This window comes from Pelodiscus sinensis, chromosome 1, assembly GCF_049634645.1.
Source record: "Pelodiscus sinensis isolate JC-2024 chromosome 1, ASM4963464v1, whole genome shotgun sequence".
Lineage (NCBI taxonomy): Eukaryota > Metazoa > Chordata > Testudines > Trionychidae > Pelodiscus > Pelodiscus sinensis.
In genome coordinates, this window is record NC_134711.1 from 108,817,183 (window position 1) to 108,839,721 (window position 22,539).

General features: G+C 44.5%; 1 protein-coding gene across 5 annotated transcripts in view; it reads left to right on the forward strand.

The window, feature by feature from the left end:
* Window positions 1-22,539, forward strand: part of ADIPOR2 (adiponectin receptor 2) — a 78,876-nt gene that overhangs the window by 2,312 nt on the left and 54,025 nt on the right. For 2 of the 5 annotated variants that reach the window (XM_025190906.2, XM_006135457.4), the window contains exon 2: window positions 10,555-10,677. The exons of 1 other annotated variant lie outside the window; for it this stretch is intronic. Coding sequence is in view for 1 of the 4 variants with exons in the window: in XM_075941199.1 (XP_075797314.1) it covers window positions 15,394-15,414 (21 nt within the window). In the remaining 3 variants the exon portion in view is untranslated. Of the gene's footprint in view, window positions 1-10,554; window positions 10,678-15,306; window positions 15,415-22,539 lie in introns of all 5 variants that reach the window. 2 more of the 5 variants (XM_075941199.1, XM_075941210.1) reach the window with 2 other exon arrangements.

Below are 22,539 nucleotides of genomic sequence, written 5' to 3' on the forward strand. Positions count from 1 at the left end.
CCCCAGCTCGCTCCAGCCTTCCCACGGTGCTTCTGTTTTTGAAATGCCCTGCTCTTACTACATTTGAAAGGTGGAAATGCTGCAATTTCTCTGCTGTTCCCCTGCCCCTTCTTCCCATGGCGACAGTGCTGGGGGGAGCTGGCTTTTAAGCTTGCTCCCCCCAGCACCGTATCCTGCTCCCTACCCTTGTTGCAGCAAGGGGGGGAAGCGACTAGTCGAGTAACTAGTTGACTACCCGATAAGCATTTGCTTATTGGATAGTCAAACATTCGCTTACTAGTCTACACTTAAAAAGTTAGTTTCATATAACTACAGCATTCCTGGGTGTAGAAAAGTTACATCCTTGCTCCATATGTATGCTGACCTAATCCACGATGTGTGTATGCTTAGGTCAATGGACTAATTCTTCTGTTGATAGAAGAATGGCTCTTAGAGACAGATTACCTTCTGTTGCTGTAGGAAGCATCTGGGCTATTGCACTACAGCAGTGTTTCTTAAACTTTTTGAGGTCATGGAACACCAAACAATAATAAATTTTTTTAATGCAGAACACCCATGAAAATTTTCTTAAAACAAAAAAAGAATTTGTTGTCAGACAAAAACAAAGTAACAAAAACAAAGAAGAGGTCACAGCACACCTGCGAGTTGTTCATGGAACACCAGTGTTCCACGGAACATAGTTTAAGAAATACTGCACTACAGTTTTGTAGCTGCCTCCTGTAGCTGAGCTGCTGTAACACCTGTAATGTAGACATTAGGGATGTTAAATTGCAAGCAATTGACTAATTGAATAGTTGATAGGGCGGCACCTCCTTCAAAGCGTAACAAGAGCCCTAAGAGAGCCCGGTGTCATGCTCCTTGCGGCATTTCAAAGTGGCAGTGCTCCATGGAGCCCAGGATGAGCTGGGGACTCTCCCCCACTGATGCCGGGCTCCATGTGATGTTACCACTTTGAAATGCTGTGGGGAGCCCAGCCTCAAGCTCCACGTTGTTTTTCAAAGCGGCATTTCCACATGGAGCCTGTGGTCAGCAGGGGAGTCCCCAGCTGATCTCAAGCTCCACGTGGCTGCTGCCGCTTTGAAACGCCACATGCAGCTAGGAGACACTCCAGCTGGCCCTGGGCTGCACGCAGTGTTTCAAAGTGGCAGCGCCTCTTGGAGCCTGGGGTCTGGCCCCAGGCTCCATGCAGCGCTGCCACTTTGAAGTACACCTTCATTCTCCCCACTCTTGCTGCTTCTTTCTAATAGAGGGAGTGGGGAAGCGACTAGTCATCTAGCCTGTTGACTATCCGGTAAGCATTTGCTTATTGGATAGTCAACTAATCCTTCACATCCCTAGTAGACATGGCCTGGGTTGAGAGGTGATGAATAATTGAACTTAAACAGGGAGGTAAGGTAGCACTGTTGGCACTGATGCTTAAAGACAGACTTTCCTTTGTACATCTTAACTCGGATTTTGAGATTTGTTTCAGTGATTTAATTTACTAGTCAGTTTTACTCCTTCTCGGCATGCATTATATGATTTTGTTTGGTTTTCCAACACTGTGAAAATGTCTAAATCACAGTGTTTGTATCTGATCCTACTGTGGGGGAAGAAGGGAGTGGCTAAAAACAAAGCAATTTTTCAGTCTAAATCTTGGCCCTAGACTTGTTGACTTGCTTGGTAATGCTTGAGTAGACACCATCTGGCATAAAGGGGAGATAGTCATGGAATAAAGATAAACAGATTAGATGCAAGGTTTTGTATGCCTGGTGGCATGTATTAAAATACTTTTTCTTCTCCAGATATATAAGTCTGTGTGTCCTCCTGTAATGAAAAGTTCCTCATGAAGGCATAGTAGCCTCTTTCTTTCCATCATGATCTCCCTGGTTTTCTGAGAGTTGCAGGAGACAACAGTCAGCCAAATAAGAGCATTTGAATGATGGAGAATCTTGGATGCTGACTGGCTGATTATAGGCAGCATGTAACTTATAACACAGTATTGCTTGGTGAAACACATCTTCATACCCATATATCTATAGTTAGTGCAGGGTTCTTAGTACGAAGCTATGTCCCTGTTGGGAAAACTTCCATTAAAATGGATTTCAATACCATTAGGGTACTACCACTTATACTCTTAACTTTGGCCACAAAATTTAATGGAGTCTTCTGAGAATGTGGCACTTGCTGTAAAATGCCTTTAGCAGGGTAACGAATCCCACCGAGAACAGAAGATAAAACCAGGCACTGCTAACGGAAAGAAAGAGGGCTTTGGGATGGCTGGAGTACGGGCCAAAAGTACCTGTGCTTGGCACCTGACTGTTACTGCAATACAAATAATTATAGTAGAGTAAAAGCTTTCTGTTTAAAGTTTGTTTCCAAGTGCTGTAAAGTCTACATGTTTACAAAAATTGCTTTAAAATGGAGTGTCTCATGAGGGTGTGGGGTTCTGTTATTGATCTTAATTTGGGGCTATATGAGCCCCTGGTTCTTGAGATATAGCTCGTGGAGTTGGGGATGGGGATACTTTTCTTAAAGTTGAGATGTTCTGGAGCCCCTCTATGCTCACAGAGGAATCAAACCAGGACTCAAATAAGCACATCAGGATCTTCCATGGTCTACAGTTACCCACAAAAGTGCATGTATCTTCTGAGGGAAACTAAATTTAAAAAATATTTTGCTTTTTCAGTTAAGCTCCTCATAAGCCTTCATGTGGTTATTTCTGTGGTTTTTTTGAGCATGTACAAAGAGGCTAACTCTCTAGATAACTACCTCTACATCACAGGATCTGGGGGTATTTAAAGATATATAGTGATCATTGAATCCAAGCCTCCTCTTCTGAGGCAGAAATCCCCAGGGTAGAAATCAGAAATGGAAAAAAGCTGGCATGTTGCTCCAATCTGCTTATATCAAAGGGAGATTTTTATTTTGATTAGTTGCAATCTGAGCATCACTGAACATTTAGAGGGCACAAACTATTTTTTGAAAAATAAAGTGAACTATACAAAGAGATACTGAGAGGAAAAAATTATTTTAAACCATGGGGTGTTCTCTCTCAGCTGAGAACATATAAATGAGACCTCTCTGGGCCTGCCCCTTGAAATCTGAAACGCATCCTGTGTTGAAAACTGAAAATGTTTGGGAAAAATCAGCTGTCAGGTTTTTTTTTTAAATTTTGACTGAGAGCTGGGTACTCCCTCTGTATCCAATAAAAGCACTGCTACAGTTCAGTCGGCACACCCCATAAATTCTAGTTATGCAAGTACAGTTTGCAAAACTACCCCATCTCAGGAAACCATCTTGGTTACAACAGTTTTGTGGCCTATTGAGATGGAAGGCCACTCATGCAGCCCACTTGCTAGCCAACATTTTCATTCGTTGTTCTAATGCTTGAAATACTATCTTACACTCTTGGTTTGATGGAGTTTTTGGATTTGGATTCTATAGAAGATGTTTGTGTCCTGAAGCTGTGAGAAATGTAATATGTTCTCTATACCAGTTTTCTTGCTGTCTTTGGATTTGTGTTCGTTGGCTAAAGTACAGACTGAATAATTTTGAGGTTTATTAGGCAAAATAGTTTTGAAGACAATGGGAAAATCAGATAGTTTTAAAAAAAGATGTCTGGATAATGTCAAGATAATGGCTAGATAATTGAATTCAGCATTGGTTATTACAATTTTCAAGAAGTAACAAATCAGTTAGTGCAGGGTCTTATAGTCTTGTCACAAAGAAAAACTTGTGTCCTAGTCCGATGCTGACTAGTCTGTCAAGTGATCTTGGTATTAATATGGACCTGTGGATCCTTAAATATGCATCCTTATTTTTCCAATCAGGCTTGTCTGCCATTAAAATTATGAGAGACTCATGTCGAGTTGAAACAATTCAGAAACAGCTTTTCAAACCAAGTTAATTAAATATCTAAATGTCAAAATTACTTTGACCAGGTGTTTCTTATAGCCAAATTTTGCCACTTGAACACACGCAATTGTCATACATTAAAGCAAAATGTAAAATGCCAGTAATTATTTATTATTTTAACTTATTTCTTTGTTCCGTGAGTTTAATAAACTCTTGTGCCATTTTAAGTGAAAAATGATGCTCTTCAGCTTGAGACTTTTTGTAAAGCTTCTTCCCTTCCATCTAAGAACGTATCAATTACCTTGGCTACAATCTGTGTAATTTATTTTTTAGCCTGAACTCTTTGAAAAATTCAGGGTTTCTTGCAACTAACTTTTTGCTTTCAGGAAGCACATTTTCTCCTGACAAATAGTACTATGTTTAGTGTAAGTAGTTGCTGAAGATTCAGTGCTCTCAATTGCTTACTGATTTAGCATAATTCCTAAACAAATAAAAATAAACTTGTTAGTAAAATGCAGGTATGCATCATACATTGTAGTCATTCAGAGGCTATTTTCACCTATTCAGCTTCACAGGCTCTCTGACTGGTTTCTCAGAGTTCATTTAGGTGACTTGGGGAATTATGACAACTGTATTTTTATTTTCTTTCTAGATTTTGAAGTGGTCTCTCCTAAAACACACAGTGAATAGGGTGCTTGTTAGCAACAAGGTGTTCTTGCTGGCTAGGCAGCAACAGAAATTCACTTTCTCTTATCCAGATGTTCTGGTTTCAAGGAGAAACATGTTGAACAACAGAGGACATTTGTTTGTGTGTGCGCATATACTAGCAGATTTACCTGGCGTTGTTCAGGTCATTATAGATGGGCTCAAGGCAGGGGACTGGGAGTGCAGATGTGTAGGAATCGGGGCAGTGGGTGAAGTATGCAGGAGGCATGAGGGATGCCTCGCTCCATCTGGGGTGGGAGGTGGGGGCATGCATCCTGGCCAGCAACTCACCAGCACAGGAACCTTAAGGTGACTAGGAACATCTAGAGCACCACCCCCAGCTGGGCATTCTTTTATTGGTGTGCCAGCCCCTGTTGTCATTCTGCAGTTTGACCTGCTAACAGACCCCTCTCTGTCTTTTATGAGAAACAGTCATATTCCAGGCAAATCCCATTGTTCTGACACAACCAAAGCCTCATTACTTTAAAGTTATGATAAGAGAGAGTTGCATACCAAATTATGTGGTCCTTGCTCTTATGTAGGAGGAGTTCTTGAACAGATTGATTCACAGACAGATGCACAAAGTCTCTAAAACATGTATAAAGATGTAAATATGTATTTATTTTGTTGGTTGGTTAGCGTTGTATATAGTTCCTTCTCTTACCAATGCTGACATGACCAGTCAGAAAGGAACATGTGTTTTTTTGCAAGGCTTAAAATGTTCAGGCCGAACAAGTTTCTCATCATTTAATGAGACAATGAGGACTGTTCTTTATGATTTCTTAGAACTTTTTCTGGAATATTCCAGTATTTTTGTGCAGCACATTTTGTACTATATACCATTTTGTGAATGTTCAACTGCTTATCTTAGTAGTGTACTTCTGCAAGGTATTTCTAATGGACCGCTTTATGGAGTGGTTCTTTGGGCACAAACTTGGCTGCTGAAAAGAAGATGCAGTCATGCAATCTGCAGAAATGTAAATTTTGAAGTTAGAACAATGGCTTTACACAGCCATTTCTGGGTGTTTCTTTTTTTTAGTAGTTCATTCTGCAATAATATGAAATAATTTGACTTGTTTTCTTGATCCATACCAATAGATATAAGACTTAATTTAATACCGAACAGCTGTCCATTCCTCTGTGTCCTATTTGATTGTTTCCTACATTTAAGCAGTAAGGGTAGTAGGAAACTGGCTGTTGCTCAGTTATTTAGGTCTTACATCATTTGGAGTGGTTCACTTCAAAGATCTGCCCTTTACATCGACTCCTCAACATACCATTTGAACACATCAGCTCCTTTAATACAAAACAAATACCTTATTAGATGTACATTCATTAAAATTAGTTATATATTCTGTTGATCACATTTCTGTTTAAATTAGACACCATGCTCTAAACAACTAGCAATACAGTGAAGCCCCTATTTTATGAACAAATTAGGAATTGAAGGATTCAAAAAACCAAGTTCATAAAATGAACATCTCAGAATTACATTAGGTATGATTCATAAATTTATTGTTCACTGACAGCATATGTAACAAATGTATATATTGCGTATGGATTTTTTTCTGTTTGCAAGAACTGTATCTTTGCTGCCAAATCTGTCTCTTACAAATCTGTACAGCTGCTTGAATACTGGCTGAAAGATTGAAATCACATTCCACTGCAGAGGGATGACTTCAGTTTTAAGGGGGGTGGAATCAAAGCAAAACAAAAAGGATCTCATAACTGGTTGTTTATAAGATGATTGTTCCTAAATTGCAGCTGTATTTTGATGGTGGCTAGGTTGCCAAGGCAGTGATTCCTCTTCATATGGAAAGGGATCTTTTACAGAAGGCCTTTAAATATTTTTAGTTTTTGAGTTTCTTTAGATTTGTCTAGTAACGTTATACCTTGAATTTCTGTTGGGTAGCATATTATGATCTAATTAACTCTTTTACAGACTTACAGTCAACATAAAGCTTATAAAATAGGAGAAAAAGATACAAGAAAATTAATTCACAACTTAGCAAGAGTTTGTGGCTAAGCCTCCTTAGTTATCTGTTTGTACTTACTCAAAATCCGTTTCCTTTGTTGGGAGGAAACACAGAAATGGCATGTGCTATTGGATTTGATTTAAAGGCTTAGATTTAGGCCTAAGTTTTGTCAAGGTTCTCTTTTCTATATTATTACATTAATTTTTTTCCTGTATTGTCATTGCATTAAATAAGGGTGGTGGAATTTTGCCTCCGATCCTGTGGATGAGACAAAGAAATTTTAAAGGGAAGCAGCATATCTTGTGTGCTTATTGATTTAGGCTGAAATATTCTGTTTGGTGCTCATCCAAAAAAACTATAGAAGAAGAATGTAAAACAAAAAGGCATATAAACTGTCTGATCTGCTTTCTTGTGGCTCTCTGCATGATTTAGTTTTCAAGCAAATCACTTATTTATAAATGGGACATCATTGTAGAAATAAAAGGAAGAGCTTGTTTGGAAATCTTCCGAAGCAACTCGCTGGCTAGGTGCCAGCATCCGGCTTTTTAGGCCTCTCTCCAGTAATGGGGAACAAGATCTGTGTTCTGAAAAAAGGTGTAATATCTTGAAGAAAACAGGCAAAGACTGTGACAGGTTGAGCTAAGAGACTGACTGACCAGCTTTATAACTGATATCAGGAGAAGAGTCATGGCTTCAATAAGGAACATGGTATCAATCTTGTATCCAAATTGTTGGCCTATACATATCCAATTCTATTTGTTGGTGATGCTTTGCATCTTCCATTCAGAGCCAGTTATTTCATTTTACTAGTAACCTTTTTCTCTACAGTCACTGGGTTCATATGTTTTTGTTTGTGTATAGGATTTTCATGGGTGTCTAGTAATCTTGTGCCAACTTGGAGTGGCGGGTTACAGTGGTAAGGCTAAGAAGAAATAATCACATGACAGATCAGCACACTTTGAGGTGGATTAATGCTAAGACACTTAAGTTGTGTCGTATGTTAGCTTTAGCACTATGCTCTACATGTATAATACATGTACAACCTAAGGATGTAAGCAACTACTCGAGTAGTCAACTATCCAATACGCTTAGGCTAGTTTGTGTGGAGGGGAAAGCCACAGCGGTCCCAGAGCCAGCATGAGCCGGGACTGCTTAGTCCTGTCTTGCGCCGGCCTCGGGAGCTACCCTCTCTAGGGATGTTAAATTTCAATTAATTGAATAATCGAATAGACTCTGGGATTTCCATTAACTATTCAATTAGTCGATAAGGACTAGAATGTTCTGCCGTTGAAATGTACAAAAGATTGAAAAGCGACATGGAGCCTGGAGCCAGCGGGGAGTCCCCCTCTAGCCTCTGGCTCCATGCAGGCACTTCCCCTTTGAAATGTACAAGGGCCCCAGCGGAGGCTCTTGTACATTTCAAAGTTGGAACGCTGCATGGAGCCTGGTCAGAAGGCAGCTCCCTGCTGGCCTCGGGCTCCATGCTTCGTTTCAATCTTTGAAGTGTACAAGAGCCCCAGCGGAGACTCTTGTACTTTACAAAGTTGATACACTGCTGCTGCGCCCCTGCCCCCTCCCACAGAACTGGAGCTGGGGGGATCTGACTTTTAAGCCAGTTTCCCCCAGCGCTCTCACCTCTCTTCCTTCCCCCTGCTGCCTCTTTGTGATAGAGGCAGCAAGGGCTGGGGGAAGCAACTAGGGTGTCAACTATCCAATAAGCTTTTGCTTATTGGATAGTCAGCTAGTTAGTCACTTACATCCCTGACACCCACTGCAGCTCTGCAGTTGAACTGAAATGTAATAGGAGCCAGGCTGCCTGCACTCCTGGCTCCTAGTACATTAAACTGCAGAGCCACAGCAGGGGTAGCGAACCACCCCCCCTCCATTGACTAATCAAATAGTCAATGGAAATTCCATCTACTACTTGATTAGCTAATTAACCACTACTTAAAATCCCTAGTTCAAAATGTGCCTTTATTATACTTTCTGATATGTCAGAGTTACAGTACTTCATTCTGTCATAGACTATATCTTTTATCCATCTCTGATCTAGACTGTCAGTTAACAACATTTGCTCAACTGGTGTTGAGTAATTAAGTATATTAAGAGTCTAATGGAATCATTGTGCAGTAACTTCTTTGGAAGGATTACACAAAAGGGTCAATGTAAAGGGGAAGTGAGATGAGGCACAAGTTGGTGCGAGGCTAGGCATGCTTTTAGCCTAAATCCAAAATACATCCTCTGAGATTTATGATTGATATATTTACTGTAAGGTCCTGCACTATCATGTGGGTAAACCAGATCAATTTCTAATCTTTCTGAACTGGAAAGCAGGGTCTTGTAGTTGCTGCAGGGCTGCTTCAAAAAACAGGCTTTAACAAACAGACCGGATAGGTAGGGTCCCATGGGAAGAAGCGCTAAAGGTTAAAGGGGTTCAGGAGAATAGATGGTTTCTGAAGGAGACAGTCTGCAGGCACCCCTTTATACCATCCCAGTGCGAAGGAAAGAGCCACACTGGCTGCTTATGTTTCCTATCAGAAGCACTTTAATGACCTGAAATCAAAAGGGAATCGTGCAAAAACTGTAAGCACAGACAAATTGCTAAGGAGATGTATGTAAGGATAGCACGAACATATATGGGGCAAAATCAAAGTCAAAGGCACAAAATGAGTTACACCTAGCAAGGGATATAAAGGGTAATGAGAAGTAATTATTTATATAATAAGATGAAAGAAGGCATAGGTCTTCCACTTGATTGGGAAGGAGAGCTAATTGATTACATTAAGAAGACTAAAGTGTTTAATGCCTATTTTGCTTCAGTTTTCGTTGAAAAGGTTAATTGTGACCAGATATTTAACATAATTAAATGTTTAATAAGGGAAAGTAATACAAGTGAAAATAAGAAAAGGAATAGGCTTCCGAGAGAGATTGTGGAATCAGCGTCACTGCAGACCCTTAAGAACAAGTTGGAAAACACGTATCAAGTGTGGTCTAACACTGTCTGCTTGGTTCTGTGTTAGCTTAGGAGGCTGGAGTTGATAGGTGCTTGAGATCTCTTCCAGCTCTATCTTGTCTGATACAGTGTATTGTACACACTGAATGTAGATGAAGATAATGTCTCATACTGTTTGATATCTGTCCCTTTCAGCTGATTATTCTAGCTAAGTGTATCAAATTTAGCCTGTTCAAATCAAGCTTTAATCACATATTGTTTAGTTATTGCAACAAACAAAACACAATCATAAGCACTCTGCTTCAGTAGTTCTTTATGTAATGCCTTACTGCTAGATAAATGTAAGCCTCATAAATGTTCTGATCACCTAACCTCTTAAAGATGACCTAGGGAAGATAAAATCCCAAATTCCAATACTTTTACCAATATACAATCAGTATCCCAGCAGCCACACTGAATTTCATCAGCACATGACCCCTAAAATTGTAAATGTGCTATATAAAAGCCCTTAACATTGCCTTTTGGGAGGGCATTCAGCACACAGCTGCAAACCTACAAAAATGTCATCCATCCAAATAAGCAGAATATTTGAACATCTTTAATTTTTGTGCCTTTGGCAATGGTGGTGGAAGGGGAAACAAAATGGGGTGATCCTATTCAATAGGCCAACTTTATATTGTCCCTTTTAGGAGAGAAGTAAATCTTGGTAGTAGGTAAACATCTTTCACAGGTATATAACTTGAGAGACTGTCTGTGGTCTCAATAACGATGACATTTTGGGGGATGACTAATGCCCATTTGTTTTTGTCTTTCAGTAGAATGTTGCCTAATGGCTGTGGTATTACTGTGACTAGAGTTACAGGCACTTTTAAATTAGTGAGTCAGCAAACATAATGAAAAAGGAGAGAATTATGGGGCATGTGAATTACTTAATCTTGAATTGAAGGTTGTATTTTTAAAGGGATGTGACATTTAATGGGCATGTGTCAGAATGTTATACTGAGTGTACACAGGAAGTACATTCTGTAAGTTCTTCCTGAATGTGAAGAAATAAATCAGTCGAGTCCTTTGCTTGTAATATAGGCAGTCATTCACCAAGAGATTTTGTGGCACAAAGGACAACTTACTGACAACAAGTCCAGCAGAATTTTTGGAATACTGAGAGTCCCACGGCTTTGCATCTTCAGGTATTGACGGACTGCTGGGGTAAGAAACATATTGTATAAACTTTAGGGATATGATTAATACTTTTCAAATTGCTACATTGTTTGTATTTTTAGTGGTGTCTTATCACATCTGTTCCAATGCTTCTCTTCTAGTATTTTGAAATATTTGTACATACAGTCCTCATCTGTTATGTTTAAAAAGTTTCTTTTTTCGTCTCAGGAGAGGGATGATGATGATGATAATAATCAGGGCTTGACAAAGGACGGTGAAAGCCGCTCGCCAGCCCTGCACTGTGCATGCGCAAGAGCTGCATTCCGCATGTGCACGCCGCCAGTAAACGGGGCGCGCGGCTGAAATCTACTCGCCACGGGCTAGTAGATTCTATAGTTTGTCGAGCCCTGATAATAATTAATAGCAGCAGTGTGGTACATGGGAAGGTGGCCTCAGGTTGGTCTGCAAGTGTCTGTGTGTTTAAGTGCTCTATGTACTCTAACTCCAATGTTACTGTAGTCCCTATGTAGTGAGCATAGGGTTGCCAGGTGTCCAGTACTGAACCAAACAGTCTGTTGTTTTTGCCTCTTGTCTAGTAAAAAAAATTCAGAAAATACTAGATACCTAAAATGTCTGGTACTTTCTGATTTTTTTTTTTTTTCCCCCTGCAGCTAGGAGGTGAAAATCCCGGGCTGTCCGGCTTGATACGGAGGCAGCCTGGCAACCCTAGTGCTTACCAGGTTCCGCAGGGGAGCTGTCCGGCCCAGTGCAGGGAGGCAAGATGGCGGGTGGCCGCCAGCAGCTTGTTAGGGCCAAAAAGCCTCAAAAGCATTTCTTTAAGGGGCCACACTAGTGGTGGTGGTTGGTTTTTTTCCTCTTCTCAACTTTCGTCTTTCTCTCTCTCTCCCCCCCCCCCCCCCCAACACTTTTTTTTTTCCTCAGCAGAATTTTTTTCCCCTGTGTTGGTTAAACCATCTGGCAACTCTGAGCAGGGTTGGCTGCTCACTGACCCTGAGGAAGAAGAGCCCCCCTCTGAGCCCATGTGGACTGAGCCAGAGCCTACTCCTTTAAGTCCAGAGAGGCCTGAGGGAGGGGCAGGAAGTATAAAAGCTAGGCCCAGAAGCTCAATAGGGGGCCAGCTGTTGGAGGGAGCAGAGGCCTACCCTAAAGACGCTGAGGAGGTGGCCAAGGTGTCCCAGGCCTTGAGGAGGTGACCCTAACCTTGGACTACACAGACCCTGTGAATCCATCGCTGCCTGGGAGCCAGGTACAAACTGAAGGGGAATCAGGAAGTGGCCCAGGGGAAGGGGAGGATGGTCAGGTGGACCTGATCACCCTTTAAGGTATGTCAGCATACTTAGGGATGGATTCCCTGCTGACCCCAGTGGACGCCAAAGCTGCCAATGCTTGGGCCCTGGACTGGGACGCAATGGAGTAGAGAGGGCCTGCATCCTCCCAGTCACCGTCATATTGGGTGGCAGTCTCCTCCTTCCCACTTGTGTTGTGAAAGCTGTTTGTTTGCCTGCCCCACCCTGAAACAGGACCGGGGCCACCATTTGACTTTGAGAGCTTTTTATTTGCCAACCTGCCTTTGGGCCCTTGGTCTTAAAGGGGCTGCCAGGCTAGGAAGTATAGGCTTGAGCACCGGGCAGGGGCCCAGGACTGAGCGAGAACGCTTACACCCTAATATAAACATATACAAACTTAGGGTGGCACATGGACAGGCACCATCAATTCAGAACCTGAAAAGTATGGACATAAATTAAAGGAAAACCTTGTCCTCTTTACTGCTTTCACATTGCTGATAATACTCTATAACCTTTCACTTTGCCCTCTCAACAGCTCACAAAAAGTAATGTATACCCATATTCCTCAAACTTACATTTTGTCACAGACCTGGCCTCAGTCATTCTTGTAGAAAAATTGGCACGTATGACTGTCACACATTGCATATACAGGCAGTCCCCGAGTTACGCGGATCTGACTTACGTTGGATCCACAGTTACGAACGGGGTTTTTCTCGCCCCGGAGGATGGGAGAGGCGGGACGCCCAGATGCGCCGCGGTCCCACCGCCTGCGTCCTCCAGGGCGAGAAAAGCTGCTCCGCATCTCCCTGGTCTGCTGGGGGGGGGAGCCCCCCCTCCCAGCAGACCAGGGAGACGCTGAGCAAAGCCCCGGAGCACGTGTGCAGCGGGACAGCCCAGACGCACCGCGGCTGTCCTGCTGCCGGCGTGCTCCGAGGCTTTGCTCCCCATCTCCCTGGTCTGCTGGAGACCAGCAGACCAGGGAGACGCGGAGCAAAGCCGCGGAGGACCCGGGCTGCGGGACCACCGTGCGTCTTGGTCCGCCGCCCGCGTCTCCCTGGTTTGCTGGGGGGGGGGGGGGTGCAGCTAGTGCCCCCCCCCCCACAGCAGACCAGGCTTTCCTCCGGACGCCTGTGGTAGAGCAGCTGGGGCGCTGCCAGTTGGTCCCGTAGTGCCGCTCTGGGCGCTACTGGACCAACCCAGCAGCACCCCAGCTGCTCTGCCCCAGGCGTCCCCAAGTCAGCCGCTGCTGAAACTGACCAGCGCTGACTACAGGAAGCCCGAGCCAGAGTTGCTCTGCCCCGGGCTTCCTGGAATCAGCCACTGATCAGTTTCAGCAGCAGCTGACTTGGGGACACCTGAGGTTCTTAAGTTGAATCTATGTAAGAACTGGCATCCAGATTCAGCCTGTTGACACTGATCAGCGGCTGATTCCAGGAAGCCCGGGGCAGAGCAACTCTGCCTCGGGCTTCCTGTAGTCAGCCGCTGGTCAGTTTCAGCAGCGGCTGAATCTGGACGCCAGTTCCGACTTACATACAGATTCAACTTAAGAACAAACCTACAGTCCCTATCTTGTATGTAACCCGGGGACTGCCTGTATTTAGGAAGTTGTTTTGCCTCAACCGTACAAAGCTTATTAAACTTTTGAGCTGGAGTGAGTTTGAATTTGGGGTGTGGTATGTATTGCTTGTTGGTGTCTGTTGGAGGTTGAAATTAAAGCTTTATGAAGTCTGGGAGTGCTCTAGGCTAGTTTTTTTTTTTTAAGTTACCAGTCTATAGATCTCCCTGAAACAGTTTAGAGGGGCAGCAAGCTGGTCTCTGGTATGAAAGGCTGAGAAACACTGGCCTAATCAATGTCAAAATGGCACAGAGTGCAGAAACTCTTTCCATCTCAGTTTTGCATTGATGGGATTCATCCTGATTCAACTTTAGCTGTCATTAAGGTTTATTTCCTATTTTGTTGATGGATTTGGTGTACTGTAGTGGTAGGTCTATAAAGTCACAAGGGAGGTAGAAGATGATACTTATATTTAAGTTATAATTTACAGATAATTGTCCTTAATTCCCCCAATTTTTTTATTAAAAACAAGTTTATTAATTCCATCTGTTGCATGCAATCACACTAACCCCTTTGCATGGGTCAGCAGCAGGGTTGGAACACTGGATTTTCAGACTCCAAGTTCCGATCTTAAAGTAGAAGTATGGTTGAACTTCTGTGGTCCAGGACTTTCTGGTTCAGCAGCATCCATTGGATGTTGCTGGATCAGAGAATCCCTGTGGAACAGATGACTGGCAGGGTTCAGAACTCGCTGGAGCTTGGTGGCTGGGGAAAGTAGCCCAGTGGGGAGGCTGGAAGTCCCTCTCTCTTGACCTCCCCAGTCCAGTAACTCCCTTGTCTGGAAAGAATTTGTTTGAGATTAGGGGGTTGTCTGTAGGCGAGGAGTGGCCTTTCCCTCAAAGCCTGTGAGAGTGAGAGGTCATTTTCCAGGAAAGGTTGTAGATTGTTGATAATGCATTGGAGGGGTTTAAGTTGTGGACTGTACGTGATGACGAGTGGTGGTCTGTTTTTCTCTTCTTGGCCTGTATTGAAGTACAGACAGTCCCCGAGTTACGCGGCTCCGACTTATGTCGGATCCGCAGTTACGAATGGGGCCCTCCCTCTCCCTGGTCTCCAGCAGACCAGGGAGAGGAAGCAAAGCGGCGGAACACGTGGGCAGCGGACAGCCCAGACGCGTCTGGGCTGTCAGCTGGCCGCGTGTTCCGCCGCTCTGCTCTGCTCTGCTCTGCTCTGCTCTGCTCTGCACCCCGTCCCCCTGGTCTGCAGACCAGGGGGACGGGGAGCAAAGCAGAGCAAAGCCACGGAGCCCGAGGGCAGCAGGATAGCCATGGCGCGTCTGGACTGTCCCGCTGCCCCCGTGCTCCGTGGCTTTGCTCCGGACGCCTGTGGTACAGCAGCTGGGGCGCTGCTGGTTGGTCCCGTAGCGCCGCTCTGGGCGCCACTGGACCAACCCAGCAGCACCCCAGCTGCTCTGCCCCAGGTGTCCCCAAGTCAGCAGCTGACTACAGGAAGCTCCTGCCCTGGGCTTCCTGGAATCGGCCACTGTTCAGTTTCAGCAGCAGCTGACTTGGGGATGCCTGGGGTTCTTAAGTTGAATCTGTATGTAAGTCAGAACTGGCCTCCAGATTCAGCCGCTGTTGAAACTGATCAGTTTCAGCAGTGGTTGAATCTGGACGCCAGTTCCGACTTACATACAGATTCAACTTAAGAACAAACCTACAGTCCCTATCTTGTACGTAACCCGGGGACTTCCTGTAGTTCATGTCTCTTTTGGCTCTGTTGATCTGGGTTTTTTTTTTCCACTTCTCTGTGTAGATGTTTGTCTCTGTCTGTGGGATTGGAGCAAATCCAGTTGTATTTTAGGGCTTGGCTGAAAACAATAGATTGAGAAATGTGCCTTGGATGGAAGCTAGAGGCATGAAGGTAAGTGTAACCGTCGGTAGGTTTCCAGTATAAGGTGGTGGAAATGTGTCTGTCCTGTAATTGTATTCTAGTGTCAAGGCAGTGGGTTTCTCGTGTGGACTGATCCAAGCTGAGGTTGATGTGGGGTGGAAGTTGTTGAAATCCCTATGAAATTCTTTAAGGGTCTCTTTCCTGTGGGTCCAGATGATGATGATGATGATGATGATGTCATCAGTGTAGCATAAGTAGAGTAACAGTGTTAGAGAGCGAGAACTGAGAAAACGTTGTTTAAGGTCAGCCATCGAGATGTTGGCATATTGAGGGGCCATGCACTCCAAGTTGGAGATCATAGCCTTGCTCAATAATAGCAGTGAGGTACATGGGATTATAATGTAGTTAGTAAAGGTAAGGGTTGAACAGAGTCTCTTTCCTAATTCAGGAAATCTCCCTTGGGACTTTCCCATCAAATATCTCTAACTTCTCTCTTAGACCTCCAGATACAATTTTTTTTTTTATCTTGAGCAGCTATTGCAGGATCACTGTTGCACTCAGTGATTTGACTTGTTGCATTTCTCTGACAAAAAAGTGAAAAATCATAACGCAAACAGGTCCTTTATATAAAACTGCTCCACATGTGCCTATGAACAAAATAGTAAAGAATATATCCCATTGTTCATTTTCCTGGCAAAGCATGTCTGAAAACAGGTGAGGGAACTCTTTTTTTTGAAGCTTTGCTGAACACTTACACTTTTTCAGTATCAAACCAGTTTGCATCAACACGAAAAATTCAGATACAGGAGGCCCCCGCTTTACGACGGCCTGATTTATGACCCCCAGCGCTTATAACCTTTTACGTAAGTGTGGAAGGGGATGAAATCCCCCAACTTACGTCCTCGACACCACATTTACGACGATGTCCGACACCTGTCATAAATGCAGGCTCGAGTTACGATGCCCCCGACTTGCGACGCTATCCCCAGAGCCGATCGTGTTGCAAATCGGGAGCAGCCAGTACTGAAAGCTGACATTCTGTCTTGCCATTTTATTGCCCTTGAAAATAAAAGTTTAAAGTTCATGTGTTTAACTTACTTTTGACTCAACCTTAACTCTAGTTTGTAACCAGCCAGTCCACAGTTGCATGTAACCTTCCTCTTTATTACAACACACATCCATTCCAAAACCATCCAGCAAATAACCCCCATCTGAAAAATAAAACTGAACTAGTACAAATCACCTATTTCACAATTAATTCATAATTAAAGTATGTTGAATACATAAAACTGATATCCATGCTTGAGTCACACTGTTGCTCCATAGCCAATTCCCTTATGTACAGATGCTAGTTTTGTATATGGGTCAAGGCTGGTCTGGGTAGCTCAGTCTTCACTGAGGACTTTGTCTTTGGTCTAATCCATGTTATGCAGAATTTAGCAAAAAGATATATTTTGCAGCATTAGTCATTGAACAGTGTTGAGGGTCCACAAATGTATTTCCATTTTGTTTTTATTTTCCCAGGATCTTATAGTTCACCATTGTGCTACAGCTGCTTATCAATCATACAGCTGAACTCTCCCTACATTTTGTAGTAATGAAAAATTTGTATGAACAAAGGATGTTAAGGAACAAGTTTGCTAATTGTGTAGCTGATACAATTTGTAATGACTACACGGTTAGTTGATAAGGGGAGGTTCTTTTCAGAGCTTCAGCAGGGTTAGCTCCCAGAACTGGCGAGTCAGGACTGCGCAGTCCCGGCTCACGCCAGTTCTGAGACCGCTGCGCTTCTGAATTTTAAAGGTAGTAAGAGCCCGGTGGCTTGCACTGGGTCCAGCAGCCCCTCTTCACGGCAGCCCAGGCTAGAACTGGGCATGGATAGAAGCTACTGCCAAAGCAGCCTCCCCTCCACCCTGGGATTATAGAGAGACACCAGCATAGTTTAGAGCTGTTTCTGGCTACATAGGATTATATTCTTAACAGTTCTAAGTTACATGACCTAATACATTATATTCTAAAGGGGCAATAATAATAATAAATCTAAACATTTAACAATCTTAACTAATAATAATAAGAAGAATTAATAATAAATCTAAACACTTTAAGTTGTGGGGAACAAATTATGGGGAGTCACTTCCATTTGGGGGAATCACATTTTTAATACATTAATATGTTATCCCTACACTGGTTTAAAAGCCAGTTCCCCCCAGCTCCATGGGAGGGGTTAGGGGGGCAGTGGAGGTGTTCCATCTTTGAAATGCACAAGAGTCCTTCCTGGGGCTCTTGTACATTTCAAAGCAGAAGCACTGCATGGAGCTCAGGGCCAATGGGAGTCTCAAAGTCCCCTCTGGCCCCAAGTTCCATGCGGCATTTCCATCTTTGAACATTTCAAAGGTGGAACACCGTGCAGCACCTCTGCCGTGGAAATGTAGCAGCAGCTGGGTTGGCTTTTGCTACATTTCAAAGTGGAAACACCCTTATCAACTAATCGAATAGTTGATGGAAATTCCATCGACTACTGGATTAGTTGATTAATCAATTTGAACATCACAAATCCCGGCCAGCAGTTGCCATTCTCCTGGTGCCCATTTTTGAAGGTAGGGCTGTCCCTAGCAGCAGCTCAGAAGTAAGGGTAACTCCATTCATCTGAAGAAGTGGGTTGTGCCCACAGAAGTACAAACCATCTACATTTTTTGTTAGTCTGTAAGGGTATGTCTAGACTACATGCCTCTGCCGACAGAGGCATGTAAATTAGTCATACCGACATAGTCAATGAAGTGGGGATTTAAATATCTCCTGCTTCATTAGAATAAAAATGGCCGCTATGTTGTGCCGGCTCAGCTGTTTGTTGGCACAAACCAGCAGTCAAGACAGGGATCGGTCGACAAGAAGAGCCTTTGCTGACCGATCCTGTAAACCTCGTTTGCAGAGGCATGTAGTCTAGACATACCCTAAGGTGCTTCAGGACTATTCATTGTGTGTTTACTTTTTTTCCAGTTAAACTAACATGGCTACCCCTCTGAAACTTTCATAACACTGTCCATTACGTTGTAATAGCTATTCAGAGTCCATTAAGAAGTCTTTCCTCTACTTTGAGAGAAGGACTAGGAAATTACATGGACAGCATGGTATTTCTGGGAATTCTCCTAGGTCCTTGAGGTATCATAAAAGGCTTCTTGAAATTTTATGCATAAGCTATTACTTGTCGGAGTTGTGCGGGAACTGTAGGACAGGTAGCTAGATGATAATGCAACTTCAGTGCTGTTAATGTGCATTGCACAACAAAACATCCGTGATTCTTAACTTGAAACAAAAAGGTAAACATGAACATACTACAGCATTGGAGCTTAAATTGGTACTATTTCACAGTTTCATGTCAGCACTGGGCAGGCCACCTGCTCATGTTGAATCCAAAATAGCCTACTCCTAACTTATTCCTTCTTTGAAGTCTATTAATAGAAGGAAGTACAATGTGTTGATACACCAGGTTTATTTATCTTGTTTGATTTACAAAACTATTAGTTCTTCCATTTTGTAATATTGATTTCTTTTCTTATTTGGGTGTTCTTGAGAAAATGTGACTTCTGTATTATGTGTGGGAATAGCTAATTCTAAGAATTCTTCCATCCTCCTAGCTACTGCACCTCAGGTGTGGATTAACTACAATGATGGAAAAATCCTTTGTCTGCAGGAAGTATCTATGCTATAGCACTATCGTAGCACAGCTGCAGCTTGAAAATAGATGGACCCAAAGAAAAGGAAGTAGGAGAGTAATGCAGAGAGAATTGGTAAAGGAAGAGAGGCATAAATAGCAATGGTCTAAAGGGAGCAGTTTTTTCTCACTGAGGTAACTGAATGCGACAAAGGACGGTTGAATAAACAAAAAGTTTAGTTTCTTATATAATACATAAGACTATATTCTCTCCTTGATATTTGTGAAAACTTCCCTTTGATATCAGTGGACGGTCTGTGGATTGAGGGGATTATAAAGTCCTGAATTTAGATCCTTGCTCAAAGATCACAGGTAAATGTGAAATGAGGCCATCTTCTCCACGTGAATTTGACACTCAGATACTTCTGATCCATCATTCCTATATACTTGCTCTCATAAAATATCACTGTACATTAAGAAAGTACTGGTTATTCTCATGTAGATGGAGCAGAAGAGATTAATAGATTTTTACATAGGGAGTCTGTGGTGATATGGCAGGGGTGGGCAGGGTATGGTCCACGGGCCAGATCCATCCTGCCATGCCTTTTTTAATCTGTCCCTCCTGCCCCTGCACCATGGAGCAGTGCTATTCAAAATAGCTAGCTGCTCTCTGCACTGAGGGGGAAGGTTTTGTGCGCTGCTTCCCCATCTCATCCCACTCCGCAAAATCTTTCAGCTCCTATTGGCCAGAAACATTCCAATGGAAGCTGAGAGATTTTGTTGGGTGTAGGGGCAGTGCATGAAGGCTCCTCCCCTCCCCACCCAACAGAGGGCCACATAGAACAGCCAACAGGGAGTTGCTGGCAGGCAGGGAACTCTGCTTGAGAGTGCTGCTGGTCAGGAGCTGCTTAGGTAAGCTTCTCCTGACCAGAGCCTGCCTCTGGCACCCAATCCCCTTCCAAACCCAGCTCCTTCCCAGACTGTACACATCCCTTCCTATGCCCTTCCTCCAGGCCAGAATCCTGTCCTGCACCCATACTCCATCCCAGACCCTGCACACCAATCCTCTGCCCCATGTCACAACCCCCTCCTTCACCCAAACTCCCTCTCAGAATCTCACCTTCTCCTGCACCCCACTCTCCTACCCCAAGATCCCTTCTGCACCTAACCCTATTCCACACCCTGCACCCTCACCATAGAAAAGTGCAACTCTTGACCACTTTCCAAAATCTTGGAGTCACCATCCCCCCGCCCCAAAAATTATTGCCCACCCCTGTGATACAGGTACTATGGAATTTTTTTCTGAACCTGCAATTAGCCTTTGATCTTTTATATTTATTAGCAAGACTGATCTTTTGCTGTTATGTTGGTTCAAGCCTATTGTACAGGTTCTTTGGACTGATTTTAAATTTGGGATTACTGGTCCAATTAAAAGTTTTATGGCAGTTAACTATACTGGTATGGTTAAACCAATCCAACTAGTTTAGACTAGGTTACTATAAAGGTGACTTATTCCAGTATAGCTAATTCCTATATGCAGGAAGTGGAATAAACTCTATGGCTGTGTTTACATTGATGCGATCTTGCGCAAAAGCAGCCGCTTTTGTGCCAAAACTTGCTTCCTGTCTACACTGGCTGCGAGTTTTTGCACAAGAACACTGACGTTCTAATGTATGAAATTAGTGCTTCTTGCGCAAGAACTATGATGCTCTCGCTCAGGAATAAACCCTCTTGCGCAACTGTTCTTGCGCAAGAGGCCAGTGTAGACAGGCAACATGAATTTCTTGCGCAAGAAAGCCCGATGGTTAAAATGGCCATCAGAGCTTTCTTGCGCAAGTGAGCGTCTACACTGGCATGGATGCTCTTGCGCAAAGGCACATGCCAGTGTAGACGCTCTCTTCTGGAAGAGTTTTTGCATAAGAACTCTTCCACAAAAGAGATCTTGTGCAAAATCATACCAGTGTAGACGTAGCCTACAGGTATACGCCATTGTTATATTAATACAAGGGCAGTCAATTATTTTTTTTTTGTTCTGTCCAAATTTCTTAGTAAATGTGTGGAGTCTAGACCTTGACTAGAGAAACATTTTTCATACTGCAGGTGCTCCTGTTCAATAAGCATGTACAAAGTGGTGTAATATAACCAGGCCTATTGCTTATATTAACTGAAATCAACCATTGTGTAACCTGAAAATATTTTCCAAGAAAAATGTTACGTCTGAGACTGAGAAAGTACAGAGATAAAATGTCAAATAGATGCAAATATTAGAATCAGACACCTTTTGAGTTTTTAAAGAGGTATTAACTTTGGTTTTATCAAATAAAATGTATTGTAGGTATGTAAGCCCCCTGATTGGCCCCCACTCAACTTTGGGTTCCATATATCAAGTTGGCAAAAAGAGTAAACTGCTGGGGAAGGAGGTATTTGAGGGGATACTGTGTGTGTGCGTGCCTGCCTCCCTCCCTCCCTCCCTCCTAGGAGATACAGGCAGTCCCCGGGTTACGTACAAGATAGGGACAGTAGGTTTGTTCTTAAGTTGAATCTGTATGTAAGTAGGAACTGGCGTCCAGATTCAGCCGCTGCTGAAACTGACCGCCAGTTCTGACTTACATACAGAATCAACTTAAGAACCCCAAGCGTCCCCAAGTCAGCTGCTGCTGAAACTGATCAGCAGCTGATTCCAGGAAGCCTGGGGCAGAGCAACTCTGCCTCAGGCTTCCTGTAGTCAGCGCTGGTCAGTTTCAGCAGAAGCTGACTTGGGGACGCCTGGGGCAGAGCAGCTGGGGTGCTGCTGGGTTGACCAGCAGACCAGGGAGACGGGGAGCGCCTCTGAGGACGCCGGCAGCGGAGCAGCCCAGGCGCGCCTGGGGTGCCCCACTGCCCGAGCCCCCCCAACCCCCCCGCCGCTTTGCAAAGCGCGGGGAAGCTGGCGGAGCAGTCCAGGCGCGCCTGGGGTGCCTCGCTGCCCTAGCCCCCCCCGCGGCTTTGCAAAGCGCGGGGAAGCCGGCGGGGCAGTCCAGGCGCGCCTGGGGTGCCTCGCTGCCCGAGCCCCCCACCACCCGCGCGGCTTTGCAAAGCGCGGGGAAGCTGGCGGTGGGGCACTCCAGGCGCGCCTGGGGTGCCCCACTGCCTGAGCCCCCCCCCCCCCCCCCGCGGCTTTGCAAAGCGCGGGGAAGCTGGCGGAGCAGTCCAGGCGCGCCTGGGGTGCCTCGCTGCCCTAGCCCCCCCTCCCCCTCCCGCGGCTTTGCAAAGCGCGGGGAAGCCGGCGGGGCAGTCCAGGCGCGCCTGGGGTGCCTCGCTGCCCGAGCCCCCCACCCGCGCGGCTTTGCAAAGCGCGGGGAAGCCGGCGGTGGGGCAGTCCAGGCGCGCCTGGGGTGCCTCGCTGCCCGAGCCCCCCACCCGCGCGGCTTTGCAAAGCGCGGGGAAGCCGGCGGCGGGGCAGTCCAGGCGCGCCTGGGGTGCCTCGCTGCCCGAGCCCCCCCGCGGCTTTGCAAAGCCGCGGG